Source organism: Atractosteus spatula, unplaced genomic scaffold (assembly GCF_055471065.1).
Source record: "Atractosteus spatula isolate fAtrSpa1 unplaced genomic scaffold, fAtrSpa1.hap1 Scaffold_85, whole genome shotgun sequence".
Taxonomy (NCBI): domain Eukaryota; kingdom Metazoa; phylum Chordata; class Actinopteri; order Semionotiformes; family Lepisosteidae; genus Atractosteus; species Atractosteus spatula.
The window spans coordinates 85,217-103,307 of record NW_028296918.1 but is presented as its reverse complement, the minus strand read 5'-3'; the positions used below and the strand labels follow the sequence as shown (position 1 = coordinate 103,307).

At 48.8% G+C, this 18,091-nt stretch overlaps 3 protein-coding genes across 3 annotated transcripts; all 3 read left to right on the top strand.

Annotated features, from left to right (window-relative positions):
• Positions 1-1,893: 1,893 nt before the first annotated feature.
• On the top strand, positions 1,894-3,919 carry LOC148805138 (zona pellucida sperm-binding protein 3-like). The gene is made up of 9 exons (XM_088909767.1): positions 1,894-2,256; positions 2,327-2,445; positions 2,521-2,624; positions 2,707-2,884; positions 2,966-3,083; positions 3,207-3,292; positions 3,374-3,492; positions 3,592-3,717; positions 3,804-3,919. Exons 1-9 carry the CDS (start codon positions 1,894-1,896, stop codon positions 3,917-3,919), a joined length of 1,329 nt encoding a protein of 442 aa, XP_088765893.1.
• Positions 3,920-5,833: 1,914 nt separating this feature from the next.
• On the top strand, positions 5,834-7,750 carry LOC148805137 (zona pellucida sperm-binding protein 4-like). The gene is made up of 9 exons (XM_088909778.1): positions 5,834-6,047; positions 6,123-6,310; positions 6,388-6,485; positions 6,562-6,689; positions 6,767-6,956; positions 7,044-7,191; positions 7,268-7,343; positions 7,427-7,549; positions 7,614-7,750. Exons 1-9 carry the CDS (start codon positions 5,834-5,836, stop codon positions 7,748-7,750), a joined length of 1,302 nt encoding a protein of 433 aa, XP_088765904.1.
• A 7,131-nt stretch (positions 7,751-14,881) lies between these two features.
• Positions 14,882-16,907, top strand: LOC148805136 (zona pellucida sperm-binding protein 3-like). Its single transcript, XM_088909803.1, has 9 exons — positions 14,882-15,244; positions 15,315-15,433; positions 15,509-15,612; positions 15,695-15,872; positions 15,954-16,071; positions 16,195-16,280; positions 16,362-16,480; positions 16,580-16,705; positions 16,792-16,907. The coding sequence occupies exons 1-9, from the start codon at positions 14,882-14,884 to the stop codon at positions 16,905-16,907; spliced, it is 1,329 nt and encodes a 442-aa protein (XP_088765929.1).
• Positions 16,908-18,091: the final 1,184 nt, after the last annotated feature.

The window sequence follows — 18,091 nt, the reverse complement described above, 5'->3', positions numbered from 1 at the left end:
CACACCAGGACCCAGCCAGCCAAACATTTCTAGTTTGATTACAATTAGTTTTTCCTTCAGCTACCTGTCAAAGCAAAAATTAAACCATGATTTAACTTGGGGACTAGTGCTGTGCATGAACAAAATGGTTGTAACTTTCACCCACTTCTCTACAGCCTGAGTCCAATAAAAGTGGTGGAGATGAGCCAGTTCCTAGCATAACTGAACATGCAAACTCCCCCGGAATGTACACTAGTCAGGAGTCCAACCCAATAGACACTCTTCAGATCAGTCCAGCTCTCTAAATCGACTTCAAATGACAATGTGTGTGTGCTATCGTCAAGACTTAAAGTAAAGCCATTTACTCCAGTAGTCCCCACAACCAACATTTCCACTGGGACACAGCTGGGGGACAAAACACGTGTCGTCACTGCACACAGATCTGGAGAAGGAAATACTGTATCACTACGAGTTTGTCTTTTCACTAGAGCGACACATTCAATCCACGAAATATCTCATTTTCGGCAAATTCATTGAAATCATTTGTGCAAACCTTTCCTACATATCAACCGCCACAAAGGAGAAACACTTCGACGAAAATAAACGAGGAAGTAGAGTTCGCTGATTTAGAAGGTTTTAGAAATACAATTTGTAAGGAATAACAGCAGGCATATCCTAATAAGACATTTAAGTAAGAAGTCAATAATGAGATCTTATGATGTACTGTATGTAAAGTGAGACGTTTTCGGACCAGGTCTTATCTTTTCTCACTAGTTCACCTCTGATCAGATCATTCTCAACATCTGGTGGTCAGCAGGCAAAAGCTCTAACAGGAAATATTAGATGTACGTACCACAAAATACAGCCAGCGTCCTAGGGTAACTGACCGGGGTAAAGTTAGCTTGAAGTTCGAAAACGGTTTTGGCACGCCTGTATCGCTTTCACGAAACCTCCTAGGGTTACGAAAACACTTGCTTTGTGTATAAAGTACATTGTGACTGTTTTAACAGCCTTCATATTGTCGTTTTTATCACTTTTTCTGACCACGCACGAATATTCTTTTGTCCATATCTTCGCAATGGAAGCACAGAACGCCTTCAAACCAAATGCATTTTAAAGAGCACGACTTGTGGAAATTTCCACAGCCTCTACATCAAACTATCAGTGAGCTAATGATCTTTTTTGATAAAAAAGTTTTTTGAAACTGCTCAATACGGCTTCGTGCGAAAAACCCGTATATCACCATAGGAAGCAGAGCAGCGCAGTCTCCAATTACCCAGACTGTAAGCACGGGAATAAAGTTTGGTTTGATTTCTGAAACCCTTTCTTTATGTCCTGTTTTCACTCAGGTAAGGGTCAACTATATTCACAATACCGACAGCAGAAAGATTCCAATATTCTTTACTCAGCAGCTTATTAAAAACAGCTCCCATGATTTTCAAACCGATTTTTGACACAGAAGACCGACACAGCTTTGCGTTCTGACTCTCTTTTTCTCGTGCTTCTATTTAATGTGGCACTATGCACTGGGATAGGGGAGTGCTGTTCACAAGCCAATAGCTCGGTGACCTAAGAGGTGTCGTGAAAACGCTACAGGCGTGCCAAAATCGTCTTCGAACTTCAAGCTAACTTTACCCCGGTGTTTAACCGTAAGTATTCACTGTAAACAATGACCCGTCTTTTCAGGAGAAATTAGTCTCCATGATCCTCCTTCACTTGAACTATAACGGCTTTTCCACGGGGTTGATTCAATATCCTGTCCTCCTGCGTGTGAGCGGACAGAGTTCGGGTCCTCGTGAAAATCTTCACTCTGCGAACCTGAACGTCATCACGTGCGAAAGTCTCGGTGGCTTTAAAAGGAAGGAGCTCGCAAACAGCAGGTATCGTGGTTTTGCGAGGTGTTTTCATTTCGAGATGGGGTTTTCTAGTGGTCTTTCCTTTCGGCTGTTGACCTTGCTGTTCCTCGCAGTTCTGTGTGACGCTGCGCAATGGCGCGCCCGCGCTAACGTCCAATCCGGCATCAGGCGCAAGGGGGTCGCCTTTCTGGACTCGCCTCTGCTGCCGCGGCAGCAGAAGCAGCAGGTTATCCGGGCTGTGTCGGCGCAGTGCGGGGAGAGTACGATCGTGGTGCAGGTCAAGACGGACCTGTTCGGCACGGGGCAGCTGATCAACGCCTCGGATCTCAGCCTGGGAGACTGTGCGGTCACCCGGCAGGACACCGCGGCGCAGCTCCTGATCTTCGAGGCTGAGCTGCAGGCGTGTCGCAGTGTGCTGAAGGTAAGTGGTTCTGCGGTTGGGCAGCTTCGGGTTCTCGGCTGTTGGGTGACTGGATCTGTGATCTGTCTAGACCGTGGATGAGCAACTGGTGTACGGCTTCTCTCTCCACTACACCCCGAAGCCGGTGGCCAACACCCCCATAGTGAGAACGAATGGCGCTGTTGTGGGTATCGAGTGTCACTACATGAGGTGAGTCCTGGAGGAGCAGCAGGGCTGACTGCCTGGAGCTTGACTCCCTGCTGACACCTGCCTCCTGTCTGCTAGGCTCTACAATGTGAGCAGCAATGCCCTGAAGCCCACCTGGGTCCCCTACACCTCCACCAAGTCTGCTGAGGATCTGCTGGACTTCTCCCTGAGCCTCATGAGTGGTAGGTCTCCCCCTGAGACGAGTCACGGTGTAGTTGGGTCAATGGGATGTGTGCTTGAGATTGGGGTTCCCTTCTCATCCAGATGACTGGAGCTCCCGGAGGTCCTCCAATGTGTTCTACCTGGGGGACGTCCTGAACATCGAAGCCTCCGTCACCCAGGCCAACCACCAACCCCTGCGGCTCTTTGTGGACAGCTGTGTGGCCACCTTGGTCCCTGACCAGACCTCCACTCCCAGCTACTCCTTCATTGCGAACTATGGGTGGGTGTGACCTCGGGTGGCTTGAGCTAGTGAACACTGCCTGCCGTCTCTCCAGTTCTACACTGCCTTCTCTCCTTTCAGGTGCCTGACTGATGCCAAATCCACAGGCTCCAGCTCGCGGTTCATGCCAAGAACCCAGGACACCAAGCTGCAGATGAAGCTGGATGCCTTCAGGTTCTATCAGGATGCCAGGAGCTCAGTGAGTACTTGATCCTGATCCCTTCTGCTTTCATGGGTTTGTGCCGGTTGTGAGAACAGCATGTCCATTACAAGCCCAAGATGGAGGCCTGGGTGTAGCTTGATCCACTCGTGCTCTTGGCAGATCTACATCACCTGCCACCTGAAGGTGACTCCTGCTTCCCAGAGTGTGGACCCCCTGAACAAGGACTGCTACACTGAGGGCAGCAGGTCAGTGAGGAGGCAGGGAGCTGCTGTGTCCAGCTGGTGCTCAGTTGAGGGAGCTGCTCTGACCCTGTGTCCCTGCTGTAGGTGGAGATCAGTGGATGGGAGTGACCAGGTCTGCAGCTGCTGTGACTCCAGCTGTGTGCCTACTGTACGATCCAGGTATTGGGGTGGCAGGAGCAGGAGGGACCTGGCTTCTACAGGGGGTAAGGCACCCTTCCTCTGCCACTCATGGCATGGATCTCCTCAGGGTAGTGGGGGTCAAGAAGTGGTCTACAGCCAGGCTTGTCCTGCTCTTGTTGCAGCTCCTGAGTGGGGAGCTGATGCCACTGTTGGTCCCGTGCTTGTGCTGCAAGAGCAGGTTGCTGAGAGGCCAGTGGAGGCAGAAGGCCAGAGCTCCCAGCTAAGAGCAGAGGAGGACAAAGCCGCAGGTACTGGCAGGAGGTGCTGTCATGTCAGCTGGCCCCTCTCTGTGGCAGTGCCCACTTGCTGAGGCTCCTCTGTGCTTTCTTTCCAGGCCTGCCTGTGGAGGCTGTGATCCTGGCTGGTGTGGTGACTGCTGTGGGGCTGGTCTGTGCTGCTCTGCTGGGGACAGTCCTGCACAGGAGGAAGCAACACAAACCCATGAACTGACTTGATGTGAATGAGGAATAAACTGGTTTGCAAAGTGTCTCTTGTACGGAGCTGCTTCTTTCCTAAGGGGAGTTTTGGGGACTGGTGAAGTTGGGTGGGAATGCAGTACTGTCTAGGATTCCTGCTTCTGCACACTGAGGGTGGTCAGCTGCTCAAGCAAGCAGTTGGGTAGAAAGTGTCAGTTCGGTATTGCTTCTCCCAGACTGTAGCATAGCAACTGAAATCACTAGTAAAAATACCCTGGGAGTGACCGAGTCCAGTGTCTGCGTTCTTCCCGGGAAAAGCAGGGCTCTCTTCAGGAAACGGGAGCAGCCTGAGCCGTGACGTATCGGATCGTACAGGTTTTAAAACGGCGCCACAGGCAGGAGTTCTTTGATGTCGGCTGCCAGAACGAGAGCCCCTCCATGCCTTTAAGGCAATGGATGAATTTATCAACTCTCGCATCTCCGAAGGTCCCCTATTCCGCGAAGAGGAGAAACGGGCACCGCCAATACTTCGTTGGGAAAGCAGTATGTGAACTCGACGTAAAAGGCTTCAGCATATGTACCCAGCATCCTAAATCAAGCGTGTTGTACTTGCGCTGTACGTTAGTTGGACATAAATCCTATTTTAAAGATGAACAGGTTTATAGGCTTTTAAAACGGCCAAGGAAAAGATTACAGGATCTAAACACGTGCATTATTAGTCCACCACACCATGGCCTTTTCCCTATTGCCGTAATTAACGGTGCCCTTTAATGAAGTTTGGTCTTTTCCTCGACGTGTTTGTTTAAAGCGCAAAATGTCTGGGTTTTTCTTGCTCAACATAACGGTCCAAAAGGGGCCGTATCGCCGGCTTAACGGCAAAGGCCAATTTCCAGTGGCCGATGAGCAATACTGTGTTTAAAACAATCTGAAAGTACCGCTATTCTAAAGCGCCTCATAAAAGTGAATACAGACATTAATCGCGAACTAGACATGTGATGCTCCATGTGGACGGAATCGCTAAAACGATAAAGCCCTTTACATCCCTAAAACCAAAATGTGCTCCGTTCATTTGAAATTGATCATTTGAAGCTGCTGTCCACCACAGTAGTTTTTGAGTAGAACATTCGTTTATATTTTTGTTAGCTAAAATATTGTAATTGATCAAACGTGAACGCTAACGTAGTGTATTAACAGCACATATTTGTAAGCTAGACTTCTGCTCTTTCAGGGGGAAATTGCAAAACTTCGCTGGTTTCAGTGTTTAGGGAAAAACTGTAGAATACGAATGACACAAGGCAGAAAAACTCAACTGTACCGAACAGCTCGTCTGTCTCGGTCACAATCTCCGTAACTCACTAATTTGAACGTGCCAGCAAAACGTCTTTGGAGTGTAATGCTTCTGCCTCTGCGTGCTTGTTTTTCCAAGACAATGCAAGAGACTCCTCGTTTGGATGACTGTAAGAGCAGCTGTATGCCCCTTTTATTATTTACATCTGTACATGAATATCACTGCCAACGATGAAGCTAGTGTGCATTGGTATTTCTATCAGTTAAAAACTGAAAACCGGATTTTTTTTGGCATATAACCAGAAAGTGAACCAACCGAAAATATCCCAAACTGCACATCTCTGTTTATACCGCTCCTCTGTACCGTCAGTTCTTCTCTGAATCGGCTGATGGCACAGAGCGCTTAGAGACGGATGCAGCTCTTTACTCGATAAGAGGTCAAACACATCGTGTTGAGATATTAGTCTAAGCCTCGCGATAGCTCGTTCCAGTCGAACAGGACGCTCCGTGATGAATCAGCTGACTCGGGTGTCGCTCTGAGTGTCCGAAGTCCTCGTGCGCGCGCTACAGCCCTCCAATCGCCGCCCTCAGCCAATCAGGGCGCAGCGAGTATTTCAGGAGCTGAGCGCCGCTTGTCTGCAGTTCCTCGGCGAGTTTCACGATGGAGAAGTCAATGAGCAGAGGGAGGATGGGGTTGTACATTGTGTTGTTTTTGCTATCGTTGGATTGTTCTTTAGCTCAGGTTCAGAAGTGCCTGGTTAATGACAGTGACAAGATAGCATGTGGTGACTTGACTATCGGTAAAAGTGACTGTGAAGCTAAAAATTGCTGCTTTGATCCGTCCAGCCAAAATCGCTGTTACTATGGGAATGAAGGTGGGTTTTTGGATCTTGAGCATCTTCTATGATGAGCTTAACGGGCTTGGTTTACCAGCTCTTGCTTTCCTCCAGTGACTGTCCAGTGCACCAGGGATGGCCAGTTTGTGGTGGTCGTGTCCAGGAATGCCACCAGCCCTCAGCTGAGCCTGGATTCAGTCAGCCTGCAGGGGGGCAGGAGTGCCCCCTGTGGCCCTGTTGGCACCACTGCTGGCTTTGCCATGTTCCAGTTCCCAGTCAGTGCCTGTGGCACCAGCATGAAGGTGAGGGGCTTGATCCTTCAGCTGAGGATGTTGTTCCTGTGGGGATTCCTGACCTTGTTCATGTGTCCTTCCTCCAGATTGAAGGTGGTGCCGTGGTGTATGAGAACATGATGTCCTCAACCTTTGCTGTGATTGGGGGACCTGCTGGCTCCATCACAAGGGACAGTTTCTACAAGTGAGTGAGCGGCTGCTGCTTCCCAGAGTGCTCTGGTCTTGCTGGATCCCATGACTGCCTGCTTCTCTCTCTCCAGGCTGTTCTTCCAGTGCAGGTATGCAGACGATGACCTTGTTCCAGTGCAGGCTGTGGTCTACACGGTCTCCCCGCCCCCTCCGGCAGTGTCTCCAGGACCTCTCCGTGTGGAGCTCAGGATTGCAAGAGGTAGCTGTCAGGCCTTGGGCTGTGTGAGCCGAGTGTGTGGGGCTCCTGCTGAACCCCGCTGCTGCTCTCGTCCTCAGGAGAGCTGTATGACTCCTACTACAGTGACCTGGACTACCCTGTGACCAAGGTGCTGCGGGATCCTGTGTATGTGGAGGTCCACATCTTGAACAGGACTGACCCCAACATTGTCCTGACCCTGGGGGACTGCTGGGCCACTTCCACTCCCAGTCCTCTCAGCCAGCCCAGCTGGAGCCTTCTGGTTGCTGGGTAACCTGACCCCTGTGGCTCCGACTGGCTTGTCTCTGTAGTGTCCCCTTGTGGAAGAGCTCACCCTCCCTGTTGCTGTCCTTGCAGGTGTCCCTACAGAGGTGACAACTACCGGACCACCTTGATCCCTGTGGGTGGCTCCTCAGGGCTGCCGTACCCAACGCACTACCAGCGCTTCATGATTCAGATGTTCACTTTTGTGGATCCTGCCTCTCAGGTGCCTCTGATGGAGAAGGTAGGGAGCAGCTTGTGGGGAAGGAGGTGGTGGCTGGTCCTGGGCTGTGCAGTGACCCTTGCTCTGCTCTCTCCAGGTGTTCATCCACTGTAGTGCAGCAGTGTGCCAGCCGACTGCTACTGAGCGCTGTGTGCCCACCTGTGGCAGGAGGAGTGAGTTCTGTCGGGACGGGGCGGTTGTGTGCCAGTCAGCTGTGTGTATCCTTTCCTGATGCTGTTGTCCTGTCCTCTTGCAGGAAGAGCTGTTGCTCGCGTGGCAGAGGACTCCTCCAGAGAAACTGTGCTGGTGTCCAGTGGGGAAGTGATCCTGGTTGGATCTGAGCTTCCAGCTCTGGATCAGCTGGATTCCCATCCTGAAGGTGAGGGAGGGGGGTGGAGGCTGAGTGTCTGATCCTGTTCCCTGTGTCTGACCCCTTACTAAAGCTCTTCTCTCCACAGCACCCCGGTTCCTGAGCTATGGGCTGCCGGTAGTAGCTGCCTCCACTGTGCTTGTGGTCTCTGTTCTGGTGCTGATGGCTGTGTGGAGATCTAGACCTCGGTTACAGATGGTCAAACTGTGATCTCGTGTAATAAAGAGGTTTTGTATGCAACTCCAGTCCCTGCTGTCTGTTAAGACTAACTTTCTTTTCCTAGTATCTAAAACCTAAAGCAGAGCTAGCAATTGTCTAAATGTAAAACCTAGTTATATGGAGGGGGTGGGATGCCTTTCTCCTGCTCCAGTTGCATGTGGCTCACGGGTGGACCTGGTACAAGTAATCTGGGTTTCCCCTAATGCTTTGTGTGAAGCTTGATCAGTTCAAACTGTTGCATCCTGTTTTCCTTGTAGGGTGATGTTCTGAGTGAGGTCTTTTAAGTCAAGTTCCTGTTTGTCATTACACTCATACAGGTATATGGTATTATCAAATGCTATTTAGCTATCTCTCGGACGATAAGTAGTACAAAGAAAAACAACACTACAATTGTATAACAAAAAGACGGAGACAACAGGCAGTGTGCAAAACAACAAAAAGGTAATAGATAATTTGCATCAACAGAATGAAATTATAGGGAGTGAGCTTTTTGACATGTAAGGCAGAGGTAGATTTCAATGTGTGTTTGAGTCTTTGGTAAGAAAGAAGGCACTGTGAGGTTCAGATCATAGGTGAGAGAGGCTGGGAGTTTGATAGTTCGGGGGTAAAAACTGTCTCTGAGGTTGGTAGTCTGGGACCGAATGCTGCGGTACCGTTTTCCAGATGGTAGAGGGTCATACAGTCTGTAGCTGGGGTGTGTGGGGTCTTTGATGCTAAGAGCTTTCCTCAAGCATTGTCCGTTATAAATGTCCTGTATAGATGGGAGGGCAACCCCAGTGATGGAATGTTTTCACCACCCGCTGTAGGGCTTTGCGGTCAGCAGTACTGCAGTTGCCATACCACACTGTGATGCAGCCTGTCGGTGTGCTTTCTGTACTGCATCTGTAAATGTTAGTGAGGATCTGGGGACATATCTTAGCCTTCTTCCTCCATCTTAGGAGGTACAGGTGCCGTTGTGCTTTCTTGATCAGACAGGTGGTGTTGAGAGACCATGTGAGGTCCTCGGTGATATGGACGACAAGGAATTGAAAGTTACTGACCCTTTCCACTATAGTCCCGTTGCTGTGGATAGGGGCATGTCCGTTTTGCAGTTTCCTGAAAGCAATGATCGGCTCCTCGGATTTGCTGACATTGAGGGTGAGGTTGTTGTCCTCACACCACGTTGTAAGGAGATTGACCTTGTTGTAATGGAAAGAATAAGGTTCTGGATCCCGAGATGGAGTCAAACGGATGACTTTATTGCATGCAAGGAACAATAAAGCTGAAATCTTGTTTCCCGCAAGAAATGACAAAACGGAAGTGTTGTTCAAAGTGCCGGTACAAACTTTAGGCTTATATAGTCCTTCCTTGCTTCTCTGATTCGTCATTCGTTATTATGGTAAAGGGGGGAGGTCACGTGTTTGACCAGTTTACAGCTTTTTGGCCAAATGGTCAGGGATTAGTCTCCAGGGGTTCCCTAGCTCGCATCTGGAATCCTTATCAGTTAACCCCCTTCCTGCCATAAACTCCAGCCTTAGAAGTCTAATCTTCATGCAGAAAGGACTTAAAATTAACCCCATCTTCACATCTTACTTTAACCTCCTCTCTGTAGGCCCTCTCATCATTGTCATCAGACCTACAACTGTGGTGTCATCGGCAAACTTGATGATGGGGTTGGTGTTATGTTTGGCCTTACAGTCGTGGGTGTAGAGGGAGTAGAGTAATGGACTAAGCACACACCCCTGGGGGCCCCCAGTGTTCAGGGTTAGTGTGCCGGAGGTGTGGTTTCCAAGCCTGACAGCCTGAGGTCTGCCTGTCAGAAAGTCCCAAATCCAGTTGCAGAGGGTGGTGTTGAGACCCAGTGCACTGAGTTTCTTGACTAGCTTCTCTGGAATGATAGTGTTAAAAGCTGAGCTGAAGTCGATGAATAGTCTTGCGTATGTGTTCTTTTTGTCCAGATGGGATAGGGCAGTGTGTATGGCAGTGAAGATTGCGTCATCTGTGGATCTTTTGAGCTGGTAGGCAAACGGGTACGGGTCCAGTGTGTTTGGAATGGTGTCCTTAATGTGCTTCATGACCAGCCTCTCAAAGCACTTCATGATGACAGATGTTAGTGCCACTGGTCGGTAGTCATTAAGACAAGTCACTGTGGTTTTCTTTGGTATTGGGATGATGGTGGATGTCTTGAAGCAGGTGGGGACTATGGCTTGGGCCAGAGACATGTTGAAAATGTCTGTGAATACACCCGCCAGTTGATTGGTGCAGGCTCTGAGGATGCGACTGGGTCCTTTTTAGCAGAGATCTCCTCACCTCATCTGCAGATAGTGAGAGCAGCTGGTCAGCTGCGGAGGGTGCAGCTCTGTTGACTGGTTCTGTGTTGGCTTCAAACCGAGCATAGAAGGTGTTGAGCTCGTTAGGCAGGGAGGCATCATGGGCAGGTGCACAGATGTTCTTCCTCTTGTAGTCTGTGAGGGCCTGTATACCTTGCCACATGCGCCTTGGGCCATTAGTGGTGAAGTGTTTCTCTAATTCCTGTTTGAGCGTGTTTTTTGCATGTTTAATACCATTGTTTAGATTGATCCTGGCTGCCTTAGTTCTGATTTATTGCTCGATTAAGCTTCATTTCTCATCCAATATCTGAAAGACAACCTGTGTGTAAGCCCAAGGTTAATTCTGTGCATTTCACACTTGGATACAACTGCCTTCCCTTCATAGGATCTTCCTGGGCTCTATGCGGACTCCAATTTCAGGGGCAGTGGGACAGTAACCATTCTAACACCTAGGTAGATAATTCAATGTTTACTTGCACACTCCTCTGTTTAACCATTTTGTAATCAAAATGCCTGTATTTCCTTGCTACTGAAATGTATCAACATTGACAGGTGCATACATAGGAGTATCTGGTTCTTGTCAAACTGTAGCTTGCTGGGGTGTGCTTGGGCTCTCTTCTCGAGTTCCATCTGGACTACACCCCTGCTCCCAGCTGTATTGTTTTGCCTGTCTGGTATTACTGGTTGTCCAATAGACAACAGGTTTATCAATTTGTAACGAGTTGTCTGTTTAGTGCCTGCTCACAAATTGAGTCACAAGTGTGGCAGTCTTGTAGTGAATTACTACTGGCAGTAGTGATAGCCAGAAGTGGGCTGCTGTCTAATTAACCGGTTGGCTTTTCATACTGAGAAAGTGGACCTAGATTAATGCCACCTGCTACAACAATTCAGGACTCAGATTAGTTCCCTCACTCCATCACCTTAAACCAGTGGTTCTCAAAGTTCTTTGACCAAGTACCACCCCTCATCAAACCAAAGCATCCAGCTACCCCCCATGAGTCATTTCCTCATAGGAATCACAAATCTCAAAGACCAACATGAGCGCGTGTGCACATGCGTGTATAATATAAACAGCACTGGGCACTTACCGTTTCAGTGAGAGGGGTGAGCCTTGATACAATTCACAACAGTCGAACAGATCTTAAATCCTCAGGCAGTTTGACTGCCAAGGCCTCGTGGTAAATGCTGCAGTGCGTCCACTTCATATCTGGAGCAATGTCTCTAATTCGTGCAACTCCACCGCTGTGTCTGCCTGTTATCGCTCTAGCGCCGTCTGTGCAAACTCTGATGCATTTTTTCCAGTCGATGCCATTCTCTTTGATAAATTCATTCAGAACTGAAATATTTACTCTCCTATAGTTCTTGTTGGTAGTAGCTTATAGAACAGAAAGTGCTCATGGGCTGTGCCCTCAAACTCATGCCTATCATGAACTAGCAAATTGGCCAAACCAACGACATCTACAGAGTCCTCTAATTGCGGTGAAAAGCATCTGCTCCTTTTGACGTGCTCCATCAGCGTACTTTTGACATCCGCCATATCAAGAATTCTACGAGTGACTGTGTCATTTGAAAGAGGCAGCTTTTTCTCCACATGTAATACGTGTCCGCTCCTTTGCCAACGATAAACAAAGGTTCTTCACAAATAATGTGGGGCTTACCTGCCTGAGCACTCCGCAAGCTTGCGTTTTCCCCGTTTCCATTTCAGAACTTAAAAGAAGTTATGTATTTTTCTCAAATAAACCTAGAAGTGTCCTTAAGTATTTTTCTGCTGCCTATCACGCTTTCCTGTGCTCACAAGCCTGGCAGTGTTCCAAAATCACGCACATTCTCCTCTCTCCCTGTTTGCTGGTCATATAATTTTTAAATACAATTGCCTGAAATTCAGACCAGCCCCCCTATTTAATGTTTTACCACAAGGGCAAAGTTTAAGGCTGTCAGCGCATCGTGTCTCATCTCATTTTGTAAAAACAAAATGCCTGTGCTGAATGCTGGGGGCACGAATTTCTGTGCATCACTTCCAACAATGATCATTGTTGGTGGTATCGGAAATTCATTGTTTCATCGGACTATTTACAAAAAACAAGCACTTCCTTCCAATATTTACTACAATAGACTGGTGTCCCATCCTGGGTGTACCCCACTCTGGGCCTCGATGGATTATCTATGGATGGATTAGACAATTCCTATTACACTACAGATGTAGCTTTTGTGTGTAAAATACAGGTTTAAGCAAGTAAAGTTGGAGATTCACAGATCAGTTTGACAAGAAAAGCTGCGTTTACCCAGCTGTCCAAACACAGAGCCCAACAGAGAGTGGAGACCAGCCGGTTCCTAACCCAACACACAATGGACCATCAGATGTGGGGGGGGGGAGTAGCTAGTTCGGCTGGTTCACCGTGACAGCACGTACAGTATTTGGACGGTGGGGTGAAAATGGAGAGCTTGCAAACTCCCCCAGAAGAAAGCCCACCACGAATCGAACCCAGGACCCCAGAGCTGCAACAAAGCCATGCTAACAGAGAAGCATGCGTGCAGCCCGTTTTTAATCCGTTGCAAACGATCAAGCGCGGCTGCTAATGGAAAGAGCAGCAACGCCAGGCGCCTGTTTCGCTCCTGGATCGGAAGGTGTGAGAACAGTTGTCTGCGCTCCGCGCGCGTCCGACATTTTCGCTGGGACAAAGCGTGTCTGCACTGCACGCAGATCCGGAGAAGGAAATATCACGTCGAGTTTCTCCCTTTTCACCACAGGGACATAGTTAAAACACGAAAGATGTCGTTTTAGGCTTTTAATTCTTGAAATCGTTCACCCAGCGCTTTTCCTCCAAATTGACCGGCGAAGCAGAAGAACATTCGAACGAAAACAAAGAAGGAGTTTTATCATTTACAAGACTGTAACTATACAACGGTCATTTTGGCAGAAGGAGACATTCACAGTTTTAATTCAATAATAATCTTATAGTCGATGTGAATTCAGACGTGTCGGGACTAGCGCTTATCTTATTCATTTTTTACATCTTGCCAGTAGCAACAGCTGTAACAGGAAATTTTAGATACCGTGACCGCAAAATATAGCGAAGATCCTAGTTTCTAATATTCATTGTAAACAATCAGCAGTCTACTCAGGAGAAATTAGTCTTCACTATTGGCAATAGACACTCTTCAGATCAGTCCACCTCTCTAAATCGACTTCAAATGACAATGTGTGTGTGCTATCGTCAAGACTTAAAGTAAAGCCATTCGTGTTTTCAACTGTAGAAGACTGACTCCAGCAGTCCCCACAACCAACATTTCCACTGGGACACAGCTGGGGGACAAAACACGTGTCGTCACTGCACACAGATCTGGAGAAGGAAATACTGTATCACTACGAGTTTGTCTTTTCACTAGAGGGACACATTCAATCCACGAAATATCTCATTTTCGGCAAATTCATTGAAATCATTTGTGCAAACCTTTCCTACATATCAACCGCCACAAAGGAGAAACACTCCGACGAAAATAAACGAGGAAGTAGAGTTCGCTGATTTAGAAGGTTTTAGAAATACGATTTGTAAGGAATAACAGCAGGCATATCCTAATAAGACATTTAAGTAAGAAGTCAATAATGAGATCTTATGATGTACTGTATGTAAAGTGAGACGTTTTCGGACCAGGTCTTATCTTTTCTCACTAGTTCACCTCTGATCAGATCATTCTCAACATCTGGTGGTCAGCAGGCAAAAGCTCTAACAGGAAATATTAGATGTACGTACCACAAAATACAGCCAGCGTCCTAGGGTAACTGACCGGGGTAAAGTTAGCTTGAAGTTCGAAAACGGTTTTGGCACGCCTGTATCGCTTTCACGAAACCTCCTAGGGTTACGAAAACACTTGCTTTGTGTATAAAGTACATTGTGACTGTTTTAACAGCCTTCATATTGTCGTTTTTATCACTTTTTCTGACCACGCACGAATATTCTTTTGTCCATATCTTCGCAATGGAAGCACAGAACGCCTTCAAACCAAATGCATTTTAAAGAGCACGACTTGTGGAAATTTCCACAGCCTCTACATCAAACTATCAGTGAGCTAATGATCTTTTTTGATAAAAAAGTTTTTTGAAACTGCTCAATACGGCTTCGTGCGAAAAACCCGTATATCACCATAGGAAGCAGAGCAGCGCAGTCTCCAATTACCCAGACTGTAAGCACGGGAATAAAGTTTGGTTTGATTTCTGAAACCCTTTCTTTATGTCCTGTTTTCACTCAGGTAAGGGTCAACTATATTCACAATACCGACAGCAGAAAGATTCCAATATTCTTTACTCAGCAGCTTATTAAAAACAGCTCCCATGATTTTCAAACCGATTTTTGACACAGAAGACCGACACAGCTTTGCGTTCTGACTCTCTTTTTCTCGTGCTTCTATTTAATGTGGCACTATGCACTGGGATAGGGGAGTGCTGTTCACAAGCCAATAGCTCGGTGACCTAAGAGGTGTCGTGAAAACGCTACAGGCGTGCCAAAATCGTCTTCGAACTTCAAGCTAACTTTACCCCGGTGTTTAACCGTAAGTATTCACTGTAAACAATGACCCGTCTTTTCAGGAGAAATTAGTCTCCATGATCCTCCTTCACTTGAACTATAACGGCTTTTCCACGGGGTTGATTCAATATCCTGTCCTCCTGCGTGTGAGCGGACAGAGTTCGGGTCCTCGTGAAAATCTTCACTCTGCGAACCTGAACGTCATCACGTGCGAAAGTCTCGGTGGCTTTAAAAGGAAGGAGCTCGCAAACAGCAGGTATCGTGGTTTTGCGAGGTGTTTTCATTTCGAGATGGGGTTTTCTAGTGGTCTTTCCTTTCGGCTGTTGACCTTGCTGTTCCTCGCAGTTCTGTGTGACGCTGCGCAATGGCGCGCCCGCGCTAACGTCCAATCCGGCATCAGGCGCAAGGGGGTCGCCTTTCTGGACTCGCCTCTGCTGCCGCGGCAGCAGAAGCAGCAGGTTATCCGGGCTGTGTCGGCGCAGTGCGGGGAGAGTACGATCGTGGTGCAGGTCAAGACGGACCTGTTCGGCACGGGGCAGCTGATCGACGCCTCGGATCTCAGCCTGGGAGACTGTGCGGTCACCCGGCAGGACACCGCGGCGCAGCTCCTGATCTTCGAGGCTGAGCTGCAGGCGTGTCGCAGTGTGCTGACGGTAAGTGGTTCTGCGGTTGGGCTGCTTTTGGTTCTCGGCTGTTGGGTGACTGGATCTGTGATCTGTCTAGACCGTGGATGAGCAACTGGTGTACGGCTTCTCTCTCCACTACACCCCGAAGCCGGTGGCCAACACCCCCATAGTGAGAACGAATGGCGCTGTTGTGGGTATCGAGTGTCACTACATGAGGTGAGTCCTGGAGGAGCAGCAGGGCTGACTGCCTGGAGCTTGACTCCCTGCTGACACCTGCCTCCTGTCTGCTAGGCTCTACAATGTGAGCAGCAATGCCCTGAAGCCCACCTGGGTCCCCTACACCTCCACCAAGTCTGCTGAGGATCTGCTGGACTTCTCCCTGAGCCTCATGAGTGGTAGGTCTCCCCCTGAGACGAGTCACGGTGTAGTTGGGTCAATGGGATGTGTGCTTGAGATTGGGGTTCCCTTCTCATCCAGATGACTGGAGCTCCCGGAGGTCCTCCAATGTGTTCTACCTGGGGGACGTCCTGAACATCGAAGCCTCCGTCACCCAGGCCAACCACCAACCCCTGCGGCTCTTTGTGGACAGCTGTGTGGCCACCTTGGTCCCTGACCAGACCTCCACTCCCAGCTACTCCTTCATTGCGAACTATGGGTGGGTGTGACCTCGGGTGGCTTGAGCTAGTGAACACTGCCTGCCGTCTCTCCAGTTCTACACTGCCTTCTCTCCTTTCAGGTGCCTGACTGATGCCAAATCCACAGGCTCCAGCTCGCGGTTCATGCCAAGAACCCAGGACACCAAGCTGCAGATGAAGCTGGATGCCTTCAGGTTCTATCAGGATGCCAGGAGCTCAGTGAGTACTTGATCCTGATCCCTTCTGCTTTCATGGGTTTGTGCCGGTTGTGAGAACAGCATGTCCATTACAAGCCCAAGATGGAGGCCTGGGTGTAGCTTGATCCACTCGTGCTCTTGGCAGATCTACATCACCTGCCACCTGAAGGTGACTCCTGCTTCCCAGAGTGTGGACCCCCTGAACAAGGACTGCTACACTGAGGGCAGCAGGTCAGTGAGGAGGCAGGGAGCTGCTGTGTCCAGCTGGTGCTCAGTTGAGGGAGCTGCTCTGACCCTGTGTCCCTGCTGTAGGTGGAGATCAGTGGATGGGAGTGACCAGGTCTGCAGCTGCTGTGACTCCAGCTGTGTGCCTACTGTACGATCCAGGTATTGGGGTGGCAGGAGCAGGAGGGACCTGGCTTCTACAGGGGGTAAGGCACCCTTCCTCTGCCACTCATGGCATGGATCTCCTCAGGGTAGTGGGGGTCAAGAAGTGGTCTACAGCCAGGCTTGTCCTGCTCTTGTTGCAGCTCCTGAGTGGGGAGCTGATGCCACTGTTGGTCCCGTGCTTGTGCTGCAAGAGCAGGTTGCTGAGAGGCCAGTGGAGGCAGAAGGCCAGAGCTCCCAGCTAAGAGCAGAGGAGGACAAAGCCGCAGGTACTGGCAGGAGGTGCTGTCATGTCAGCTGGCCCCTCTCTGTGGCAGTGCCCACTTGCTGAGGCTCCTCTGTGCTTTCTTTCCAGGCCTGCCTGTGGAGGCTGTGATCCTGGCTGGTGTGGTGACTGCTGTGGGGCTGGTCTGTGCTGCTCTGCTGGGGACAGTCCTGCACAGGAGGAAGCAACACAAACCCATGAACTGACTTGATGTGAATGAGGAATAAACTGGTTTGCAAAGTGTCTCTTGTACGGAGCTGCTTCTTTCCTAAGGGGAGTTTTGGGGACTGGTGAAGTTGGGTGGGAATGCAGTACTGTCTAGGATTCCTGCTTCTGCACACTGAGGGTGGTCAGCTGCTCAAGCAAGCAGTTGGGTAGAAAGTGTCAGTTCGGTATTGCTTCTCCCAGACTGTAGCATAGCAACTGAAATCACTAGTAAAAATACCCTGGGAGTGACCGAGTCCAGTGTCTGCGTTCTTCCCGGGAAAAGCAGGGCTCTCTTCAGGAAACGGGAGCAGCCTGAGCCGTGACGTATCGGATCGTACAGGTTTTAAAACGGCGCCACAGGCAGGAGTTCTTTGATGTCGGCTGCCAGAACGAGAGCCCCTCCATGCCTTTAAGGCAATGGATGAATTTATCAACTCTCGCATCTCCGAAGGTCCCCTATTCCGCGAAGAGGAGAAACGGGCACCGCCAATACTTCGTTGGGAAAGCAGTATGTGAACTCAACGTAAAAGGCTTCAGCATATGTACCCAGCATCCTAAATCAAGCGTGTTGTACTTGCGCTGTACGTTAGTTGGACATAAATCCTATTTTAAAGATGAACAGGTTTATAGGCTTTTAAAACGGCCAAGGAAAAGATTACAGGATCTAAACACGTGCATTATTAGTCCACCACACCATGGCCTTTTCCCTATTGCCGTAATTAACGGTGCCCTTTAATGAAGTTTGGTCTTTTCCTCGACGTGTTTGTTTAAAGCGCAAAATGTCTGGGTTTTTCTTGCTCAACATAACGGTCCAAAAGGGGCCGTATCGCCGGCTTAACGGCAAAGGCCAATTTCCAGTGGCCGATGAGCAATACTGTGTTTAAAACAATCTGAAAGTACCGCTATTCTAAAGCGCCTCATAAAAGTGAATACAGACATTAATCGCGAACTAGACATGTGATGCTCCATGTGGACGGAATCGCTAAAACGATAAAGCCCTTTACATCCCTAAAACCAAAATGTGCTCCGTTCATTTGAAATTGATCATTTGAAGCTGCTGTCCACCACAGTAGTTTTTGAGTAGAACATTCGTTTATATTTTTGTTAGCTAAAATATTGTAATTGATCAAACGTGAACGCTAACGTAGTGTATTAACAGCACATATTTGTAAGCTAGACTTCT